The following is a 19,486-nucleotide window of genomic DNA, read 5'->3' as shown; positions in this document are numbered from 1 at the left end:
CACAAAAGGTCATCACCAAGCATAACTAAAGATATATAGCAAAAGTAAAAAAAAAAAAGTTATAGATGACAAATCCATAAGAACTTACTACAGGGAAGTAGTATATTTAAAAGTGTATTAAGATGTGTCCTTCACCGGTAAGACTGAGATCTAAAAAGAAAACCTTTTCTACAACACATCTCTTTGGGACTTCCCTGGTGGCGCAGTGGTTAAGACTCTGCGCTCCCAATGCAGGGGGCCCAGGTTCGACTCCTGGTCAGGGAACTAGATCCCACATGCATGCCACAACTAAGAGTTTACATTCGTATGCCACAACCAAGGAGCCCGTGAGCCACAACTAAGATCCAGCACAACCGAATAAATATTTTTATTTTATTAAAATAAATATTTTTAAAAATGTTTAATTAAAAAAATAAAACACATCTCTTAAGGTCAATGTCATACAGACTACTGCAAAGAAGTGTTCATGGGTCTATCTCAAGAAGGTATGAGTGGAATAAACACTGGATCACAACCCTGGGGCCCAGGATCTGGCACCACCTCCATCTGGTATTCTGATTTGCTATATCTAACTATAGAACACCTCAAACTCATTGTGGCCAAAGCCAAACTCATTGTCTTCGCTCAAACCTGTTCCTTGGGAAGCAACCTAAATGTCCATCAACAGAGGAACGGATAAAGAAGATGTGGTACATACATACAGTGGAATATTACTCAGCCATAAATAGGAACGAAATTGTGCCATTTGCAGAGACGTGGATAGACCTAGAGACTGTCATATAGAGTGAAGTAAGTCAGAAAGAGAAAAACAAATGTCGTATAATATTGCTTATACGTGGAATCTAGAAAAATGATACAGATGAACTTACACGCAAAGCAGAAATAGAGACACAGATGTAAAGAACAAACGTATGGATACCAAGGGGGGAAGGGGGCGGTGGGATGAATTGGGAAATTGGGATTGACATATATACACTACTATGCATAAAATAGAAAACTAATGAGAACCTACTGTATAGCACAGGGAACTCTACTCAGTGCTCTATGGTGACCTAAATGGGAAGGAAATCCAAAAAAAGAGGGGATATACGTATACATACAGCTGATTCACTTTGCTGTACAGCAGAAACTAACACAACATTGTAAAGCAACTATATTCCAATAAAAATTAATTAAAAAAAATAAAAGTCACCTGAAATGAAAAACAAAAAAACAAAAAACCTGTTCCTTGTCCCATATTCCCTTTCCTATTACCTAGTTACCCACCTAGTTACCCAAGCAAAAAGTAGAAGGAATCTTCCCTTTCTTTCTGCTACCCATCCCCATTAATCAACAACTTTTTCAGATGGTCCTTCTTCTCCATCCTTAGTGCTAAATGCCTTGGCTCAGACCCTCTTCATTGCTAGTGTGGACTTTGGTAACAATCTCCTAATTCGTCTCCCTGCTTCTAGTCTTAACTCCTCCACACTGATTCTTCATAAAGCTTCCAAAGCAATTTTTTAAAAAATCTGAGTTGTCAAATTTATCACCATAAAGTTGTTCACAATATTTACTTATTATTTTTTTTGTTTGTTTTTTTGACTGCACTGCATGGCTGTGGGAACTCAGTTCCCAGACCAGGGACTGAACCTGGGCCACAGCAGTGAAAGCACCAAATCCTAACCATTATACCACCAGGTAACTCCCCTGCTCATTATCTTTTTAATGTCTATAGGATCTGTAGTGATGTTCCCTCTCTCATTCCTGTTATTAACAATTTGTGTTTTCTCTCCTTTTTCTGATCAGTCTAATTAAAATTTAATAATTTTATTGATTTTTTTCAAAAAAACCCCCCATCTTCTGGTTTTACTGATCTTCTCTAACACTTTTGGTTTCTATTTCATTTATTTCTGCTCTTATTATTTTTATCTCCTTTTTTCTACTTATTTGGGTTTCATTTGCTCCTCTTTTTCCAGCTTGTCAAAGTAGAAGCTTAGATGATAATTTGAGACACTTTTTTCTTTTCTAACAGAGTGCTTAATGCTAAAAAATTTTCTCTAATCATTGCTTTAGCTATATCCCTCAAATTTTAATATACTGAAATTTTATTTTCAGTAAGTTCAAAATATTTTCTAATTTCCCTTGTGGTCAGATGGCCAAAAAGCACATGAAAAGATGCTCAACATCACTAATTATTAAAGAAATGCAAATCAAAACTACAATGAGGTATCACCTCACACTGGTCAGAATGGCCATCATCAAAAAATCTACAAACAATAGATGCTGGAGAGGGTGTGGAGAAAAGGGAACCCTCCTACAATGTTGATGGGAATGTAAATTGATACAACCACTATGGAGAACAGTATGGAAGTTCCTTGAAAAACTAAAAATAGGGCTTCCCTGGTGGCACAGTGGTTGAGAGTCTGCCTGCCGATGCAGGGTACACGGGTTCATGCCCCGGTCCGGGAAGATCCCACATGCCGCGGAGCGGCTGGGCCCATGAGCCATGGCCGCTGAGCCTGCGCGTCCGCAGCCTGTGCTCCGCAACGGGAGAGGCCACAGCAGTGAGAGGCCCGCGTACCTCAAAAAAAAAAAAAAAAAAAAACTAAAAATAGAACTACTATATGACCCAGCAATCCCACTCCTAGGCATATACTCGGAGAAAACAATAATTTGAAAAGATACACGCACCCCAATGTTCACTGCAGCACTATGTACAATAGCCAGGACATGGAAGCAACCTAAATGTCCATCAACAGAGGAATGGATAAAGAAGATGTGGTACATATATACAATGGAATATTACTCAGCCATAAAAAAGAACAAAATAATGCCATTTGCAGCAACATGGATAGACCTAGAGATTGTCATACTGAGTGAAGTCAGACACAGAAAGACAAATATCATATGATATCGCTTATATGTGGAATCTAAAAAAAGGGTACGAATGAACTTAGTTACAAAACAGAAGTAGAGTCACAGATGTAGAAAACCAAGGGGATGGGGGGGGGTAAAATTGGGAGATTGGGATTGACATAGACACACTACTATATATAAAATAGATAACTAATAAGAACCTACTGTATAACACAGGGAACTCCTCAATTCTCTATAATGGCCTATATGGGAAAAGAATCTAAAAAAAAGAATGGATATATGTATAACTGATTCACTTTGCTGTACACCTGAAACTAACACACCGTTGTAAATCAACTATACTACAATAAAAATTTAAAAAAAAAATTTCCCTTGTGGTTTCTTCTTTGGGTTATGTAGAAATATGTGGTTTAATTTCCAAATACTTAGGGATTCTCTTGATACCTCTCTGTTATTGATTTCTAATTTAACTCTACTGTGGTCAGAGAATATATTTTGTATGATTTTAATCTTTATAAATTTACTGAGACCTGTTTTATTTTTAAAAATATGGTCTATTTTGGTAAAGGTTCTTAGCACTTGAAAAGGATGTGCATTCTCCTTTACTGGGTGGAATGTCTATAAATGTCAATGTCTACAGTTTGACCTATAAAGGTCAAATGGTAGAAAATCCTAAGGAATCTACAAAAAGCTACAAGAATTAATAATAAGTGTATTTAGAAAAGTTACAGGATGCAAGGTCAGCATAAAGAAACTGTATTTTTATGTACTAGCAACAAACTACTGGGAACTGGAATAATTACCATTTATGATAACATCAAAAATATCAACTACTTAGAAATAAATCTAACAAAATATGTGTAAGTCCTATACACTGAAAACTATAAAACACTGTTGAGAGAAATTACAAAAGACCTAAATAAATGGAGAGATATACCACGCTCCTGGATCAGAAGACTCAATATTATTACGATGTGAATTTTCTTCCTACTGATCTATGGATTCAATTCAATCTCAATCAAAATTAAAGCAACCTTTTTTTTGTTTGTTTGTTTGTTTGTTTTGCTGTACGCGGGCCTCTCACTGTTGTGGCCTCTTCCGTTGCAGAGCACAGGCTCCGGACGCGCAGGCCCAGCAGCCATGGCTCACGGGCCCAGCCGCTCCACGGTATGTGGGATCTTCCCAGATCGGGGCACGAACCCGTGTTCCCTGCATCGGCAGGCGGACTCTCAACCACTGCGCCACCAGGGAAGCCCTGAAGCAACCCTTTTTGTAGAAACTGATAAGCTGATTCTAAAATTTATATAAAGATGCAAAGGACTTAGAATAGTTAAAACACTAATTTAGGGCTTCCCTGGTGGCAAGTCCGCCTGCCGATGCAGGCGACACGGGTTCGTGCCCCGGTCCGGGGGGATCCCACGTGCCGCGGAGCGGCTGGGCCCGTGAGCCATGGCCGCTGGGCCTGCGCGTCCGGAGCCTGTGCTCCGCAAAGGGAGAGGCCACAACAGAGAGAGGCCCGCGTACAGCAAAAAAAAAAAAAAAAAAAAAAAAAACCCACTAATTTAACCATATTAAACCTCGGTTTAAGCCTTTCACTGGTTCCCCACTGCTTTCAGGAAAAAAAATCTACATTCATCAGCATGCAATACAAGGCCCTTCATAGCATGATCCCTGTTTACTTCTCTCATTACATCTACTCCTCCCCCCTTACACTTGATATTACAGCCAAATAAAATGAAAAGTAGCTGCCAGAACATGCTGTGCTGATCATGACTCCATCTCTGCATACATTATTACTTCTGTATGGAATGCTCTCTCCACACTGGTAGGCCTGGTAATCTATTTTTCAAGACTCAATTCAAGGGTCAGCTACTCTGTAAGCCTTCTCTGAATCCCTCAAGTAGAAACAGCAACTTCCTTATAACAAGCATTTATAATGTGCCTCTGTTATAACATTTATCACATTTCACGATGATAATCTGTTTACATGTGTATCTTTCCAATAGACTTTAAGGTTCTAGAAATCAGGGTCCGAGTTAATATTTTCAATTCTGTACCCTAGTGCTTAATATATTACCTGGCACATACAGGTTCTCAGTAAGTACTGACTATGAGGCACTTGTATTCCTCATATCATGTTCTGACATCCCTCCAGGGTTCATCTTAGATCACCGTGGAGACTAGCTCTAAAAAAGTAACACTTAGCACTATCTTCTCAACCTTTTTCACACAGCGATAGAGTACTTCTGAGTTCCTAATTTAAAGAGGCCAGTCTCCAGCCAACATTGAGTCCTAGTCTTCTTGCATTCATCCTGTCTCACCCTCATAAAACTGACAAATCACTGGGATCAAACACCCTAAAAGTTTTATGAGTACATCTCATTGCCATAACTCACCTTCAAATCCAATACGTTCAAGCAGATTCAATGGGTACCAAATTAAAGGTTTGTTCCCAACTGGAAGCAGAGGTTTGGGAATACCGGAAGTCAGGTCTGTCATCCGAGATCCCCCTCCAACTGCCATTACTACTGCTTGAAATTCCATTTTTACAAACTGCAATCACAGAGAAAAACAAGAGAAAAAGAAGTAACAAAAATGAAAGCATACACAGTACTAATCCTATTTTTAGTTAGGTTATTGATATCCACTTATGACAAATACATCATTTCCAACTCCAGTAACCAGAATAAGAAAGGCTCCTTAGCTGCAGTATAAACATCACATTTATCCTATTCTCTTACTCACGGATATATACTCTCAGCTCCAACCTGGGGAGATGGGCTGGAGGAGGGATATGAATTAAGAAAAAAAAAAATCTGGCCCTTGTTCTTCAGTTGCTCACAATTAAGTGAAGACAAATAGAATAAATTACAATACATTATCATTAATGCCATGGCAGGGATACATCCAAGATGCAGTAGGCATGTATAGTGACGGTAACACCTAAGTCTTCCTAGAAAAGATGGAAGGTTTTACAGGAAAGTAATGCTTGAGCTGACTCTTAAAGGAGTAAGAGTTTACCAATTTGTTTTCTGATATGTGAGTTCATATTCCTTGAAAAAAATTTTAAACTTCTGACTAGACTTAACAGCACAAATACAAGCACATTAGATCTCTGAAAAGTGTGAAATGAGTTACGATTTTCCAATAAACCAGCCACTTGCTCCCATTTTCTCATTACTCTCAACTTGAAAGATATCACTATAAACACAAAGGTAGGCTTGTATCTTAACCTAGATTTGCAGAGCCCAGTTGCAGAAACAAACCAAATTAACTCCTTTTTTTCACACTCAAGGTAATAAATGAACCTGTTTGACATTCAAAAAAATCTCTTTACAGCAGCTACCACAGAAGAGAGGCACAATAAAAGATCATAAATCAAAACCTCAACAAAATACTAGCAAACAGAATCCAACAGCACATTAAAAGGATCATACACCATGATCAAGTGGGGTTTATACCAGGAATGCAAGGATTCTTCAGTATACGCAAATCAATGAATGTGATAAGCAATATTAACAAATTAAAGGAGAAAAATCATATGATCATATCAATAGATACAGAAAAAGCTTTTGACAAAACTCAACACCCATTTATGATAAAAACCCTCCAGAAAGTAGGCATAGAGGGAACTTACCTCAACATAATAAAGGCCGTATATGACAAACCCACAGCCAACATCATCCTCAATGGTGAGAAACTGAAATCATTTCCACTAAGATCAGGAACAAGACACGGTTGCCCACTCTCACCACTATTATTCAACATAGTTTGGAAATTTTAGCCACAGCAATCAAAGAAGAAAAAGAAATAAAAGGAATCCAACTCGGAAAAGAAAAAGTAAAACTGTCACTGTTTGCAGATGATATGACACTACACATAGAGAATCCTAAAGATGCTACCAGAAAACTACTAGAGCTAATCAATAAATTTGGTAAAGTAGCAGGATATAAAATTAATGCACAGAAATCTCTTGCATTTCTATACACAAATGATGAAAAAGCTGAAAGAGAAATTAAGGAAACACTCTCATTTACCATTACAACAAAAAGGATAAAATACCTAGGAATAAACCTACATAAGGAAAAGAAAGACCTGTATGCAGAAAACTATAACACACTGATGAAAGAAATTAAAGATGATACAAACAGATGGAGAGATATACCATGTTCTTGGATTAGAAGAATCAACATTGTGAAAATGACTATGCTACCCGAAGCAATCTACAGATTCAATGCAATCCCTATCAAACTACCAATGACATTTTTCACAGAACAAGAACAAAAAATTTCACAATTTGTATGGAAACACAAAAGATCCCGAATAGCCAAAGCAATCTTGAGAAAGAAAAACAGAGCTGGAGGAATCAGGCTCCCTGACTTCAGACTATACTACAAAGCTACAGTAATCAAGACAGTATGGTACTGGCACAAAAATAGAAATATAGATCAATGGAACAGGATAGAAAGCCCAGAGATAAACCCACACATATGGTCATCTTATTTTTGATAAAGGAGGCAAGAATATACAGTGGAGAAAAGACAGCCTCTTCAATAAGTGGTGCTGGGGGAACTGGACAGCTACATGTAAAAGAATGAAATTAGAACACTCCCTAATACCATACACAAAAATAAACTCAAAATGGATTAAAGAACTAAATGTAAGGCCAGACACTATCAAATTCTTAGAGGAAAACACAGGCAGGACACTCTCTGACATAAATCACAGCAAGATCCTTTTTGACCCACCTCCTAGAGAAATGGAAATAAAAATAAACAAATAGGACCTAATGAAACTTCAAAGCTTTTGCACAGCAAAGGAAACCATAAACAAGACCAAAAGACAACCCTCAGAATGGGAGAAAATATTTGCAAAGGAAGCAACTGACAAAGGATTAATCTCCAAAATATACAAGCAGCTCATGTAGCTCAATATCAAAAAAAGAAACAACCCAATCCAAAAATGCGCAGAAGACCCAAACAGACATTTCTCCAAAGAAGATATACAGGTTGCCAACAAACACATGAAAGGATGCTCAACATCACTAATCATCAGAGAAATGCAAATCAAAACTTTAATGAGATATCACCTCACACCGGTCAGAATGGCCATCATCAAAAAATCTACAAACAGTAAATGCTGGAGAGGGTGTGGAGATAAGGGAACCCTCTTACACTGTTGGTGGGAATGTAAAGTGACACAGTCACTATGGAGAACAATATGGAGGTTCCTTAAAAAATTAAAAGTAGAACTACCATATGACCCAGCAATCCACTACTGGGCATATACCCTGAGAAAACCATAATTCAAAGAGTCATGCACCACAATGTTCATTGCAGCTCTACCTACAACAGCCAGGACATGGAAGCAACCTAAGTGTCCATCGACAGATGAGTGGATAAAGAAGATGTGGCACATATATACAATGGAATATTACTCAGCCATAAAAGGAAATGAAATTGAGTTATTTGTAGTGAGGTGGATGGACCTAGCGTCTGTCATACAGAGTGAAGTAAGTCAGAAAGAGAAAAACAAATACCGTATGCTAACACATATATATATAGAATCTAAAAAAAAAGGTTCTGGCCCTCCCTGGTGGCGCAGTGGTTGGGGGTCCGCCTGCCGATGCAGGGGGCACGGGTTCGTGCCCCGGTCCGGGAGGATCCCAGGTGCCGCGGAGCGGCTGGGCCCGTGAGCCACGGCCGCTGAGCCTGCGCGTCCAGAGCCTGTGCTCCACAACGGGAGAGGCTACAACAGTGAGAGGCCCGCGTACCGCAAAAAAAAAAAAAAAAAAAAAAAGGTTAAAGAAACTAGGGCAGGACAGGAATAAACACGCAAACATAGAGAATGGAGTTGACACAGGGAGGAGGAAGGGTAAGCTGGGACAAAGTGAGAGAGTGGCATGGACATACATACACTACCAAATGTAAAATAGATAGCTAGTGGGAAGCAGCCGCATAGCACAGGGAGATCAGCTCCATGCTTTGTGTCCACCTAGAGGGGTGGCATAGGGAGTGTGGGAGGGTGATGTAAGAGGGAGGAATATGGGGATATATGTATAGCTGATTCACTTTGTTATACAGCAGAAACTAACACACCATTGTAAAGCAATTATACTCCAATAAAGACGTTAACAAAATCACAAATCCTTATTGATTTAAAATAAAAGTACTCTTTGACTTACAACCAATGATGTAACCTTTCAAAAACAAGTGTGAAATTCAATGTTTAGAAAAAAAATTATTTAACACCAAACTGGCAAATAATGTTGCACCTTTACCGTAATTGTGATCAGTCCTGTGCTCCTCACATCAGTATCTGATCTACAACACTCACACCCTGTACACCCAAGCACAAAGTGAAGGCTCTTGCCCAACATCCACAACTTTAAGATGTAGTAATTTCAATTCCAGCAGGCACTGCCTCAGATTGGAATTTAACTTCAATCTGGCACTGTATAACTCCCATAACATCTGATGTTATGTTGAAAAGAGCTCTGGACCCTTAAGGGTCAAAAGACCTGAGTCTGAGTTCTGGTTCTGCCACCTACAGGTGAGGTAATAAGGGACCTGACATTTAAAACTCTCAGCGTCCTCAGTTTCTAGACGGGAGACTGGTGGTTAAGTTCACAGGCCCTCAAGCTAGACGGCCTGGGTCTGAATTCTAGTTCTACCATGAATTAGCTGTGTGATCCAGGGCAAGCTACATAACTTCTCCACCTCAGTCTTCTTAATTTTCTAAGATGAGAATAATTACAGTTTCTACTTCACATAGATGTATAAATATTAAATGAGTTAATCTATGTAAAGCACACATAATAATGTCAATCCCATGACAAGCATTACGTGTTTGATATTCGATAGGTCATGGAAGCCTTCTGTGTCAGCTGAACCATAATTCTGGTCCCTGTATTGCTATTCTTGCTTCCTAGGTTGCCTTTCTCCTGTGCCTAGTATTTAATCACCTATTAGACTTTTAAGACTCAGTTCAAGAACCACCTTGCCTAAAAAGCCATTCCTATCCGTTCCCACCCTCCTGGAGAAGTAAATCTTTCCTCCTTAATTGCTTCCACTCTACTATGTACAGATCATCTCTACCTTTACAGGCTGTGTTGCGCATTTATTTAAATCTATTTCCTATGAGTTCCTTGACTGTCACTGCTGTATCCCCAGTACTTGACACAACTCCCGTCAGATGCCAGGCACTCAATCAGTGCTCTGTGGAATGAGCATCTGTAAACCTCACAACAACCCCGTGGTAAGACTCAAGCTCAAACATTAGAACCCAGGTCCCTAGGTTCACAGAGGTTCCTGCTCTCAATGAGGCTCTGGGTGATAATCATGAACATAACCATCCATGATACCAGGCAGCCTGTCAAATGTCTCAGTGTCACTACCACGACTCTGGGTGATGGGAATGAAGGCAAAGACGCGTTGGCCACTCAAGTTTTAAAGGGGGTGTTATGGCATCCCAGACCTGCCTCCGTCATAGCACTCACTGCCTTCTCCCTTTGTAAACTGGTAAGATAAAACACCGTATCATAACTGATCTCTCAGCCAGAACTTATTGTATTTCACTGTCTTGCACCTCAACAACCAAAAACAGAATAAATGAACGAAGGACTTCAGTGTAAAGGACTAGGCACTGTGCTCAGGGCGTCTGCTCCTGGGTCTGGTGCTCACTTGCTGTGACTTCTAGCAGATCTTCCCCTCCCTGAAACTCAGTTTCCCCATCTGTTGCACGAGGTGGCTGGCTCGGATTCTCCCCGAGCTTCCTTCTAGTTCGGGCACTTGGCTCTGAGGCCGGGTCGGGCAGGCACTCGAGCTGGCGACTCAGACTCTGCACCCCCGCCAGCCGCTCAGGCCCTCCTTAACCAGGCTCGAGGAGCCCGCCTCCCTCCGGTGCAGCAAGGCCCGGCGGCCTCCACCGCGCGGCTCACCCCGCCAGCCAGCTCGTGCGCAGTCTGGCAGCGCACCAGCCGCAGCTTTACCTCACGTCCCCGCGCACCACAACCGCTCGCTCGCGTGGCTCCCCACGCCGCCGCCGACTCACAGCCCAAAGGCGCAGGCGCGCGATGGCCGGGCAGATCGATGGGACGAACTGGGCAGGCCCGCGGAGAAGGAACGAGCACCGAGTGATAGATGCCGGCCGAGAAGGGCACGGCGGGGAGGAGGGGAGGAGGCGAGGAGGCGGGGCCGCCTGAGCCTTTTCGTTCGTTCATACATCACCAAGGCCCATTGAGCGTCCCTCACAGGGCAGGGGAACTAGTCATAGCCTCCTCCTTCAGGCAGTTCTCCTTCTAGGACCTGCTCTCAACTGCCACTCTGCGAAAAGAGAGCTCTTTGGGAGCTGCGGTTTGGGGCTAGCCAGTGGAGAACTCACCAAGGATTGCCAAGGTTTTCTATGTCCGGTGAGGTCTAATGTGGCGACTCAGCGTTGGCTTTCTGAACCAGACTATTATGGTATGGAAAACATCCACTTGTAGCCATCAAAACAGTTGGTCGGGGGTGTGGGATTAGGGAAGATCTCATTGAGATGGTGACACTGAACAGTGGCTTGGAGAGAGTGAGTCAAATGTATATCTTGGGTAAGAGCCTTCCCAGAAGACTAGCCAGCAAGTGCAAAGGCCCTGAAGAGAGATGGCAAGTTCAAAGAACAGCAAGGAGACCAATATGGCTAAAGCAAAGTAAGCCAGGGTGAGAGTGGATGATGGCAGAGGAGGCTAGAGAGGCAATGGGGAAGAGGGTGAAGAATTCAGATCCTGTGGGTCTTGTAGGCCGTTGTGAGGACCTTGAATTATGCAGAGGAGCAGCGATATAACAGTTTTTAAAAGGAACACTTTGGTTGCTGTGTTGAGAACAGACTCCCTGGAAGCAGGGGCAACTGCACGAAAGAACCCAAACACCTGAGTCTAGACTCCAACAGTTGTGAGAGATAATAATAAAATATTTATTTGTTTTAAGCAGTAAATTTTGACACAGATTGTTAAGCTACCTTATCTGATTTTTTTTTTTCTTTTTTTTTTTTTTCTTTGCTGCGTGGCTTGCGGGGATCTTACCAGGGATTCAGGCCAGGCCAGGGCAGTGAAAGCACTGAGTCCTAACCACAGGACCACCAGAGAATTCCCTAAACTACATTAGACAGCAGGAACAATGGTCATTCTCTCACACACACATTCCTGCAATTTCTTAATCTTTTGGAAGCTTCCTCTTTTTCTATCCATCTCTTAAATCTTGAGTTGCCTTAGCTCCCTGCCAGTTAGGAGGCAGAGTCTAATTTCTGTAATAAAAATAAACGAGTTTGACTTCATTCAACAATATTATTTGCGTGCCTAATATGTGCCAACCAGTATCTTAGATGCTAGATGCTGGGGATACAGCAACCAATGAGAAAGATAGGACTTGTAATTTTCCCCAGACTTTCAGCCAGAAGGATAGGAGCTCAGCTTAGAACTTACTAAGAAAAAGTCCTGAGCCACATCCATAAAACCAGCCTATCCTTGCCCTGCCTCTCCTTCACTTTAGAATGCTGGTGATGGGTTATTGGAAAATTATTTGTTTTAACTCAAAACACTGAGTTGGTTAAAAGGGAGCTGAGCCGTGAAGTGATTGATTTGGCCACAAGAGACCTGAAACTTAACTACCCTTTCCTTCTGCAGCAAGATTCTCTCTTTCCTTGGTATTAGCCCAAGCAAGCAGAAGCCTTGGGAATTATAGCATGGTTTTGAGGTAAGAACTAGTTATGAAGGAAGAACAGCATTCAACTTCATATCTGTCATCCTTTTTTTTTTTTTTTTTTTTGCGGTCGCGGGCCTCTCACCGTTGTGGCCTCTCCCGTTGCGGAGCACAGGCTCCAGACGCGCAGGCTTAGCGGCCGTGGCTCATGGGCCCAGCCGCTCCGCGGCATGTGGGATCTTCCAGGACCGGGCACGAACCCGCGTCCCCTGCATCGGCAGGCGGACTCTCAACTACTGCGCCACCAGGGAAGCCCCTATCACCCATTTTAAATGCTCATGTTTAAACTAGCAAATGTTTTTCAGGGAGCTAGAGGACTTTCTCCTCTAGTTGAGGAAAGTAGTTGAGGGATTACTTCAGTTTAAACTCACTTTAAATTATTCCCTTAGGGCAGCAGTTCTCAAACGTTTTGGTCCCTGGACCCTTTACACTCTTAAAAATTATTGGGTGTAAAGCAACTATACTCCAATAAAAATTAGTTGAAAAAAAATATTGGGGGCTTCCCTGGTGGCACAGTGGTTAAGAATCGTCTGCCAATGCAGGGGACACAGGTTTGAACCCTGGTCCGGGAAGATCCCACATGCCACAGAGCAACTAAGCCCATGCGCCACAACTACTGAGCCTGTGCTCTAGAGCCCGTGAGCCACAACTACTGAGCCCTCATGCTGCAACTACTGAAGTCCACGCGCCTAGAGCCCGTGCTCTGCAACAAGAGAAGCCACCGCAATGAGAAGCCCATGCACCACAAGGAAGAGGAGCCCCTGCTCGCCACAACTAGAGAAAGCCCACGCTCAGCAACAAAGACCCAATGCAGCCAAAAATAAATAAATAAAATAAATTTCTGAAAAAAAAAAAATGATTGGGAACCCCAAAGAACGTTTGCTTGTATAGATTATATCTGTTGATATCTATCATATTAAAAATTCAAACTGAGAAATTTTAAAAACAGTAATTCATAAAAAATTGAAACAATTAAACCTATTACATGGTAACAGTAACATTTTAATGAAAACATAACTATGTTTCCAAAGCAGAAAAATTAGTGAGAAGAATGCAATGGTTTCATTCATCTTTTTGCATGTCTCATTAATGTCTGGCTTAATAGAGAACAGCTGAATTTTCTCATCAGTTGTTTTGGGTGATGAAAACCCGACTTCACACAGATACACCGTTGGAAAAGGGAAAGATATTTTCATAGCCTTTGTCAGATAATGTGGGTATTCTTCGATACTACACACCAAACTCAGTAAGTGGTAGTTTGTTAAAGATTAGTTGCAGTGTAGAATCATTTATATCAATGACCATTTTGTACCCTGTTATAATACTTGCATTTTGAATGGGCATTTTACCCATGCATGATTTTGCAACTTGATGCATTGATCATTTGTAAAATACTGGTTCACTAGGTTATGTAGATCTTCCCAATGTTGACTCATTATACAATATTTTTAAAGTCACATTTGTTAATATCACCACCAATCTCATTAGAAAAGTCCTTAAGAATGTTGGCAAGCTTGTGATGACAAATACAAGTTTCCCAGACTTCTGATTTTCTCTTGAAAGCTCAAATATTATCATTGTTAGTGGTTTTCTTTGAAGTGACTGGCTTACTTCACTCATTTTTTTTTTTCTTTTTTTTTTTTTGGTACGCTAGCCTCTCACTGTTGTGGCCTTTCCCGTTGCAGAGCACAGGCTCCGGACGCGCAGGCTCAGCGGCCATGGCTCACGGGCCCAGCAGCTCCGCGGCATGTGGGATCTTCCTGGACCGGGGCACGAACCCATGTCCCCTGCATCGGCAGGCGGACTCTCAACCACTGCGCCACCAGGGAAGCCCGCTTCACTCATTTTTGTTAATCTTTTGTCCACAGTTTGTCAGTTGTTCTTTCAAGTAAATATAGTGTTTTGTGAAAAAAGCAGTAGTTCAAAAATCAAACAATGGCCCAAGTGCTTTTCTGGAGACAACTATCATACTTCTTTCATATATGCACAGAAGTTTTACATGTGTACTTCCTGTTTCATCACAAAGAATATTAAAAAGATGTGTACTCAAGGACAAATATTTAATAAAATTATTTTATTGCCTCATCAAAGACATTAAATGAAACTTACTTTATTTTTTATTTTAATTTTAATTTTTATTGCAAGTGTGTGGCAGTGAAGAATACAGTGACTATTAATACAGTTTGGTATCTCTGATTTGATTGATGCTAAACACCAGCAGTTTTATCCACCATTGCTTTTGTACCATCAGTGCAGATATCAGTGCAGTGAAACAGGCAGATAGTGTCTTAGTATTATTATAAAAATAGCCTTGGGGCTTCCCTGGTGGCGCAGTGGTTGAGAGTCCGCCTGCCGATGTGGGGACACGGGTTTGTGCCCCGGTCCGGGAGGATCCCACATGCCGTGGAGCGGCTAGGCCCGTGAGCCATGGCCGCTGAGCCTGTGTGTCCGGAGCCTGTGCTCCTCAACGGGAGAGGCCACAACAGTGAGAGGCCCGCGTACCGCAAAAAAAAAAAAAAAAAAAAAAAAAATAGCCTTGACCTGATAGATCCCCTGAAAGGGTCTTGGGGACTCACTGAGGTCCACGGAGCTTACTTTAAGAACTGCTGCCTCATGGACTTCTTGCTGGCTCCCACTGCTTCTAGTCCTTACATTATGGCACTCACCACAAAGGATTGTCATCTCCTTTTTCATGTCTTCTGTATCACACTGGGAGCCCCCTAAGGACAAAGGCTGTATCTTATTTACTTCTCTCTCCACAGATCCTAGCACAGGATCTGGGACATGCTAAGTAATAATATTAAACAAATTAGAAATTTCTCAGAAATTTCCCCTTGTCCTCCGATTTGGTGGTAGGAAAGCTGGGCTGAGGGCCTGGGTCGCTGATAACATCTCTTCTTCGGAACACTTCTTTTCACTAAGTCAATCTACACTATTAGCCCTCATGCCTAGCCTCATTCTTATTATTTACTTCTAATTATTAATTACATAGGAAGTATTTAATAAATGCTTATTGAATACAGGCTATTCCCCATAATGTTTGTTTCCTGTTCACATTTCTTCCCTAAGGGACATTTATGTGTATGTGTTTGTATGTGGTGGGGAAACAGTTTAAGAAGGTCAAGCTCTAAAGTTCTCCTTAAACTATGGGAGACAAAAGAAACCTTTCAAAAGTTGGGCCTTGGCTCAGAAATACTCTTCCCACGGTCTGCAAGAGATCTCTCTTTGGGAATTTACTGGCCACATCACAATATTCATCTACTCCATCTGGCTGAGGACTTGTCAGTGGGGCAGGGGATTATTATTCTTAGAGTGCTGAGTGAAAGATAAAAGTGAAAAGAGAAACTCTACTTTGGCAACGAATTGCAGGTCCCAAAATATTTGTGTTTTATTTTTGTACATAAGCCCAGCAGTTTCCTAATAGATTCATGACAAGTTAGAGACCAAATGATGCTCCAGTGTTTACATAAAGAGCTTGGAAAGAAACTTCATTAACTAGGAATTCAATATTTCCTTTCAAGCACACAGAATTTTCATTGTTGGTGGTTTTGAAGGTCAGAATCTGGACATTTATGCTCTAAACTGATGGGCCAACTTTAAAAATAAGTGATTTAATCAATTTTTAAATTTTCTTCCTTTATTGAAAAACTTTTCAGATGGCTGATTTTCCTTGGTTTTAAATTGGAAAGTATGGTTTATTGGCCACAGTTCATTTATTTATTGAACAACTATTTATTGAGTGACTACTATGTGCCAAGAATAGTTTTAGGCTCTTAGAATATATTAGTGAACAAAAAAGGATCCAGCCTTCATTGTAGCAGGGAGAGGCAGCATAAATTATAAGGAAGTTTAAATAATAAATGAGTAAACTGTACCATATACTAAAAGGTGATAAGTACTTTGGGAATATGAAGAAGTTAGGCAGGGAGGAGGGACAGGGAGAGGGAGAACACCATATTGACAGCATAAAGTCTTAGAATTTTATAGAGGTTATTGAAATTTGTGATCTATGTCTCATTTAAATCTTTCCACAACTTAAAAAAATATTTTATTTATTTATTTATTTGGTTGTGCCAGGTCTTTGTTGCAGCTTGAGGGCTCCTTAGTTGTGGTTTGAGGCCTCCTTAGTTGCGTCTTGAGGCCTCCTTAGTTGCAGCTCACCAGCTTAGTTGTGGCATGCAAACTCTTAGTTGCGACATGCATGTGGGATCTAGTTCCCCGACCAGGGATCAAACCCAGGCCCCCTGCATTGGGAGCACAGAGTCTTAACCACTGCACCATCAGGGAAATCCTTTTCCACAACTTTCTATCTAATAAATTCAGAAATAGATACAAAAGGAACAAGTGACATGAGTAAAAATGGTGAAGTTCCTCCAAAAATTCTCTCCTCCATAAATGCAAATTGTCAGAATCAACTTGGATCATGTTGGATGTGCATCCATGAATGAACGATCATGTCACTTTTTAAAGTCTGTTGGTAATTAGTCACTGCACATCTCTTATTCAGTTCATTCATAGACAGCAAAGAATATAGTTGTGTTGCTTCCTTGTCTTCCAGTGATAAACCCATGTGACATTAAAAAGAAAAAAGGATAATTGAGAATTGGCCAACAAAATGAAAGTGCAGCAAATAAATGAGAAGTGATAATGCTGGAAGTGAAATTCAAATTGAGCATAAATGGAGTTGTATCATGGGGAAGTTAACACTTCTGTCTTGAAAGAGTATAGATATGCAGCCAGAAGGACTTAGTGAGGGCAAGCTTATCCACATAAATGAGGAAAGTGGCTGTGACAAAAAGGATGAAGTTGTCCCAGAGGAAGTGATGTCAGCAACAACTTCACATGAAAAGAAGTCTCAGAGAGATTTCATGAGATTGAAAGTGCAAAGAATAAAATGTTGGAAGGGGATCCAAACTTAGAGAGGAGTATGACCATTTACCAAGACTTAGAGTAGATGCTTGCTCCATATTACAAGGTAAGAAAAAAGAGGCAAGCGTTATTCAAACTGCTCTTGATAAGCGTTTTACAAAGAAAGAAATTTAACTCTTAAATCTTCTAAATGCTTTCGATTTCAATGTACTAAATAACTATTAGTTTTACTAGTTTTTCGTTTCCTTGTACATTTATAATTGTAGGAGAGTTTTTAATGTTTTAACAAAACATTTGTCATGGAAGAGTGGTAATTTCCCACATTGATTATTATCATTTTTTAAAGTTATTTATTTATTTGGTTTTTTGTTTATTTATTTATTTACTTTTGGCTGCATTGGGTCTTCGTTGCTGTGCGCGGGCTTTCTCTAGTTGCGGTGAGCGGGGGGCTCCTCTTTGTTGCGGTGCGCGGGCTTCTCATTGAGGTGGCTTCTCTTGCTGTGGAGCACGGGCTCTAGGTGCCTAGGCTTCAGTAGTTGCAGCATGTGGGCTCGGTAGTTGTGGCTCACAGGCTCTAGAGCGCAAGCTCAGCAGTTGCAGTGCACGGGCTTTGTTGCTCCGCGGCATGTGGGATCTTCCTGACCAGGGATCAAACCTGTGTCCCTGCATTGACAGGTGGATTCTTAACCACTGCGCCATCAGGGAAGCCCCTCCCCCCACTTGATTATTAAGATCTCTTTGCATGGTTTCAAAGTGCAGGATCATTTTTACAGCCTGGCACTACTGTGCAAAACGAAGATTTCTTATATATTAAAATTTAGCATACAATGATGATAAGCACGTGAAAACGCAGCATTTCAAAGCAATGGTAAAGGACAGGTACTTCACAAAAGGAAGCTGAGGGACTTCCCTCGTGGTCCAATGGGTAAGACTCTGCGCTCCTCAATGCAGGGGGCCTGGGTTTGATCCCTGGTCAGGGAACTAGATCCCGCATGCATGCCACAACTAAGAGTTTGCATGCCACAGTGAGAAGTGTGCGTGCCACAATGAAGATCCTGCGTGCCACAACTAAGACCCGGTGCAGCCTAAATAAATAAATATTTTTTAAAAATTACTGTTAAAAAAAAAAAAGGAAGCTGAGGAAACTGGCAAAGGATTTGGAAAACCTGTGACTGTTGTCTACTGTCCATGGTCAACATGTGGTTAAGCCAGGATATGAATATAGGCAAGCTAACTCTAGAGAATGTGCTCCTAACTAGTATACTCTATTGCCTTCCTGTGGTGTGAATCCAATATATGGTTTCTTCCATAAAGAAAAAGAATTTTAATTCATAAAAATTTTAAATTTTGTATATTAGGAAAGAACATATATGAAATTAAATGGCAAAGTACAGACTGGAAAAACATATTTATAACACCTGACACAACAAGGGGGTTAATATACAGGGCATAGTGCCTTAGTTAACATGTCAGCGGGCTTTGGAGCTGGCAGACAACAATCCAAATTGTAGCTTCATCATTTACTACTTACGTGACCCTGGGCAAGTTACTAATTAATCTTTGCTCTAGGTTTCTCTTCTGGAAATGGGCATAATAATAGTACTTACTTCATAGAGTTGCTGAGAAGATAAAACAAGATAACATATATAGCATCTAGCACAGTGCTTTGCTGTGCTTATGTTAGTACTATGCAAAGATGATTTTAAATCAATGAGAAAAGAATAATGAAAACAATAGAAAAATGGACAAAAATACATAAAGAACAGTTCATGAAGAAGAAAAACAATTGTTCAATATAGTAAATAACCAAAGCAATGCAAATTAAAATAAAAATCATATAATTTTTCTGCACATTAAACTAAATGCCCAAGGTTGGTAAGAGTTTAGGAAATAGATAATAAAGGGAGTGAAAACTGTTACATCCTTCCTAGAGGGCAATTTGGCAGATTGATGAAGTGATTTTAGGAACTTAGTCTAAGAAAATAAATAGGTAGGCAAGGATAAATGCATGAGGATTTTTTTTTTTA

At 40.7% G+C, this 19,486-nt stretch overlaps 1 protein-coding gene across 1 annotated transcript in view; it reads right to left on the bottom strand.

The window, feature by feature from the left end:
- EIF2B3 (eukaryotic translation initiation factor 2B subunit gamma) overlaps positions 1-10,892 on the bottom strand; it is a 148,904-nt gene extending 138,012 nt beyond the window's left edge. Inside the window, exons 1-2 of the mRNA XM_082833915.1 lie at positions 10,847-10,892; positions 5,253-5,409 (exon numbers count right to left, since the gene is read on the bottom strand). Of these exons, the coding sequence (XP_082690041.1) occupies positions 5,253-5,400 (148 nt within the window). The 5' untranslated portion in view covers positions 5,401-5,409; positions 10,847-10,892. The remainder of the gene's footprint in view (positions 1-5,252; positions 5,410-10,846) is intronic.
- Positions 10,893-19,486: the final 8,594 nt, after the last annotated feature.

This window comes from Leucopleurus acutus, assembly GCF_964270905.1.
Source record: "Leucopleurus acutus genome assembly, chromosome: 2".
In the NCBI taxonomy this organism is placed as follows: domain Eukaryota; kingdom Metazoa; phylum Chordata; class Mammalia; order Artiodactyla; family Delphinidae; genus Leucopleurus; species Leucopleurus acutus.
Note: the sequence above shows the minus strand (reverse complement) of the source record. Positions and strands in the feature narration are given on the sequence as shown.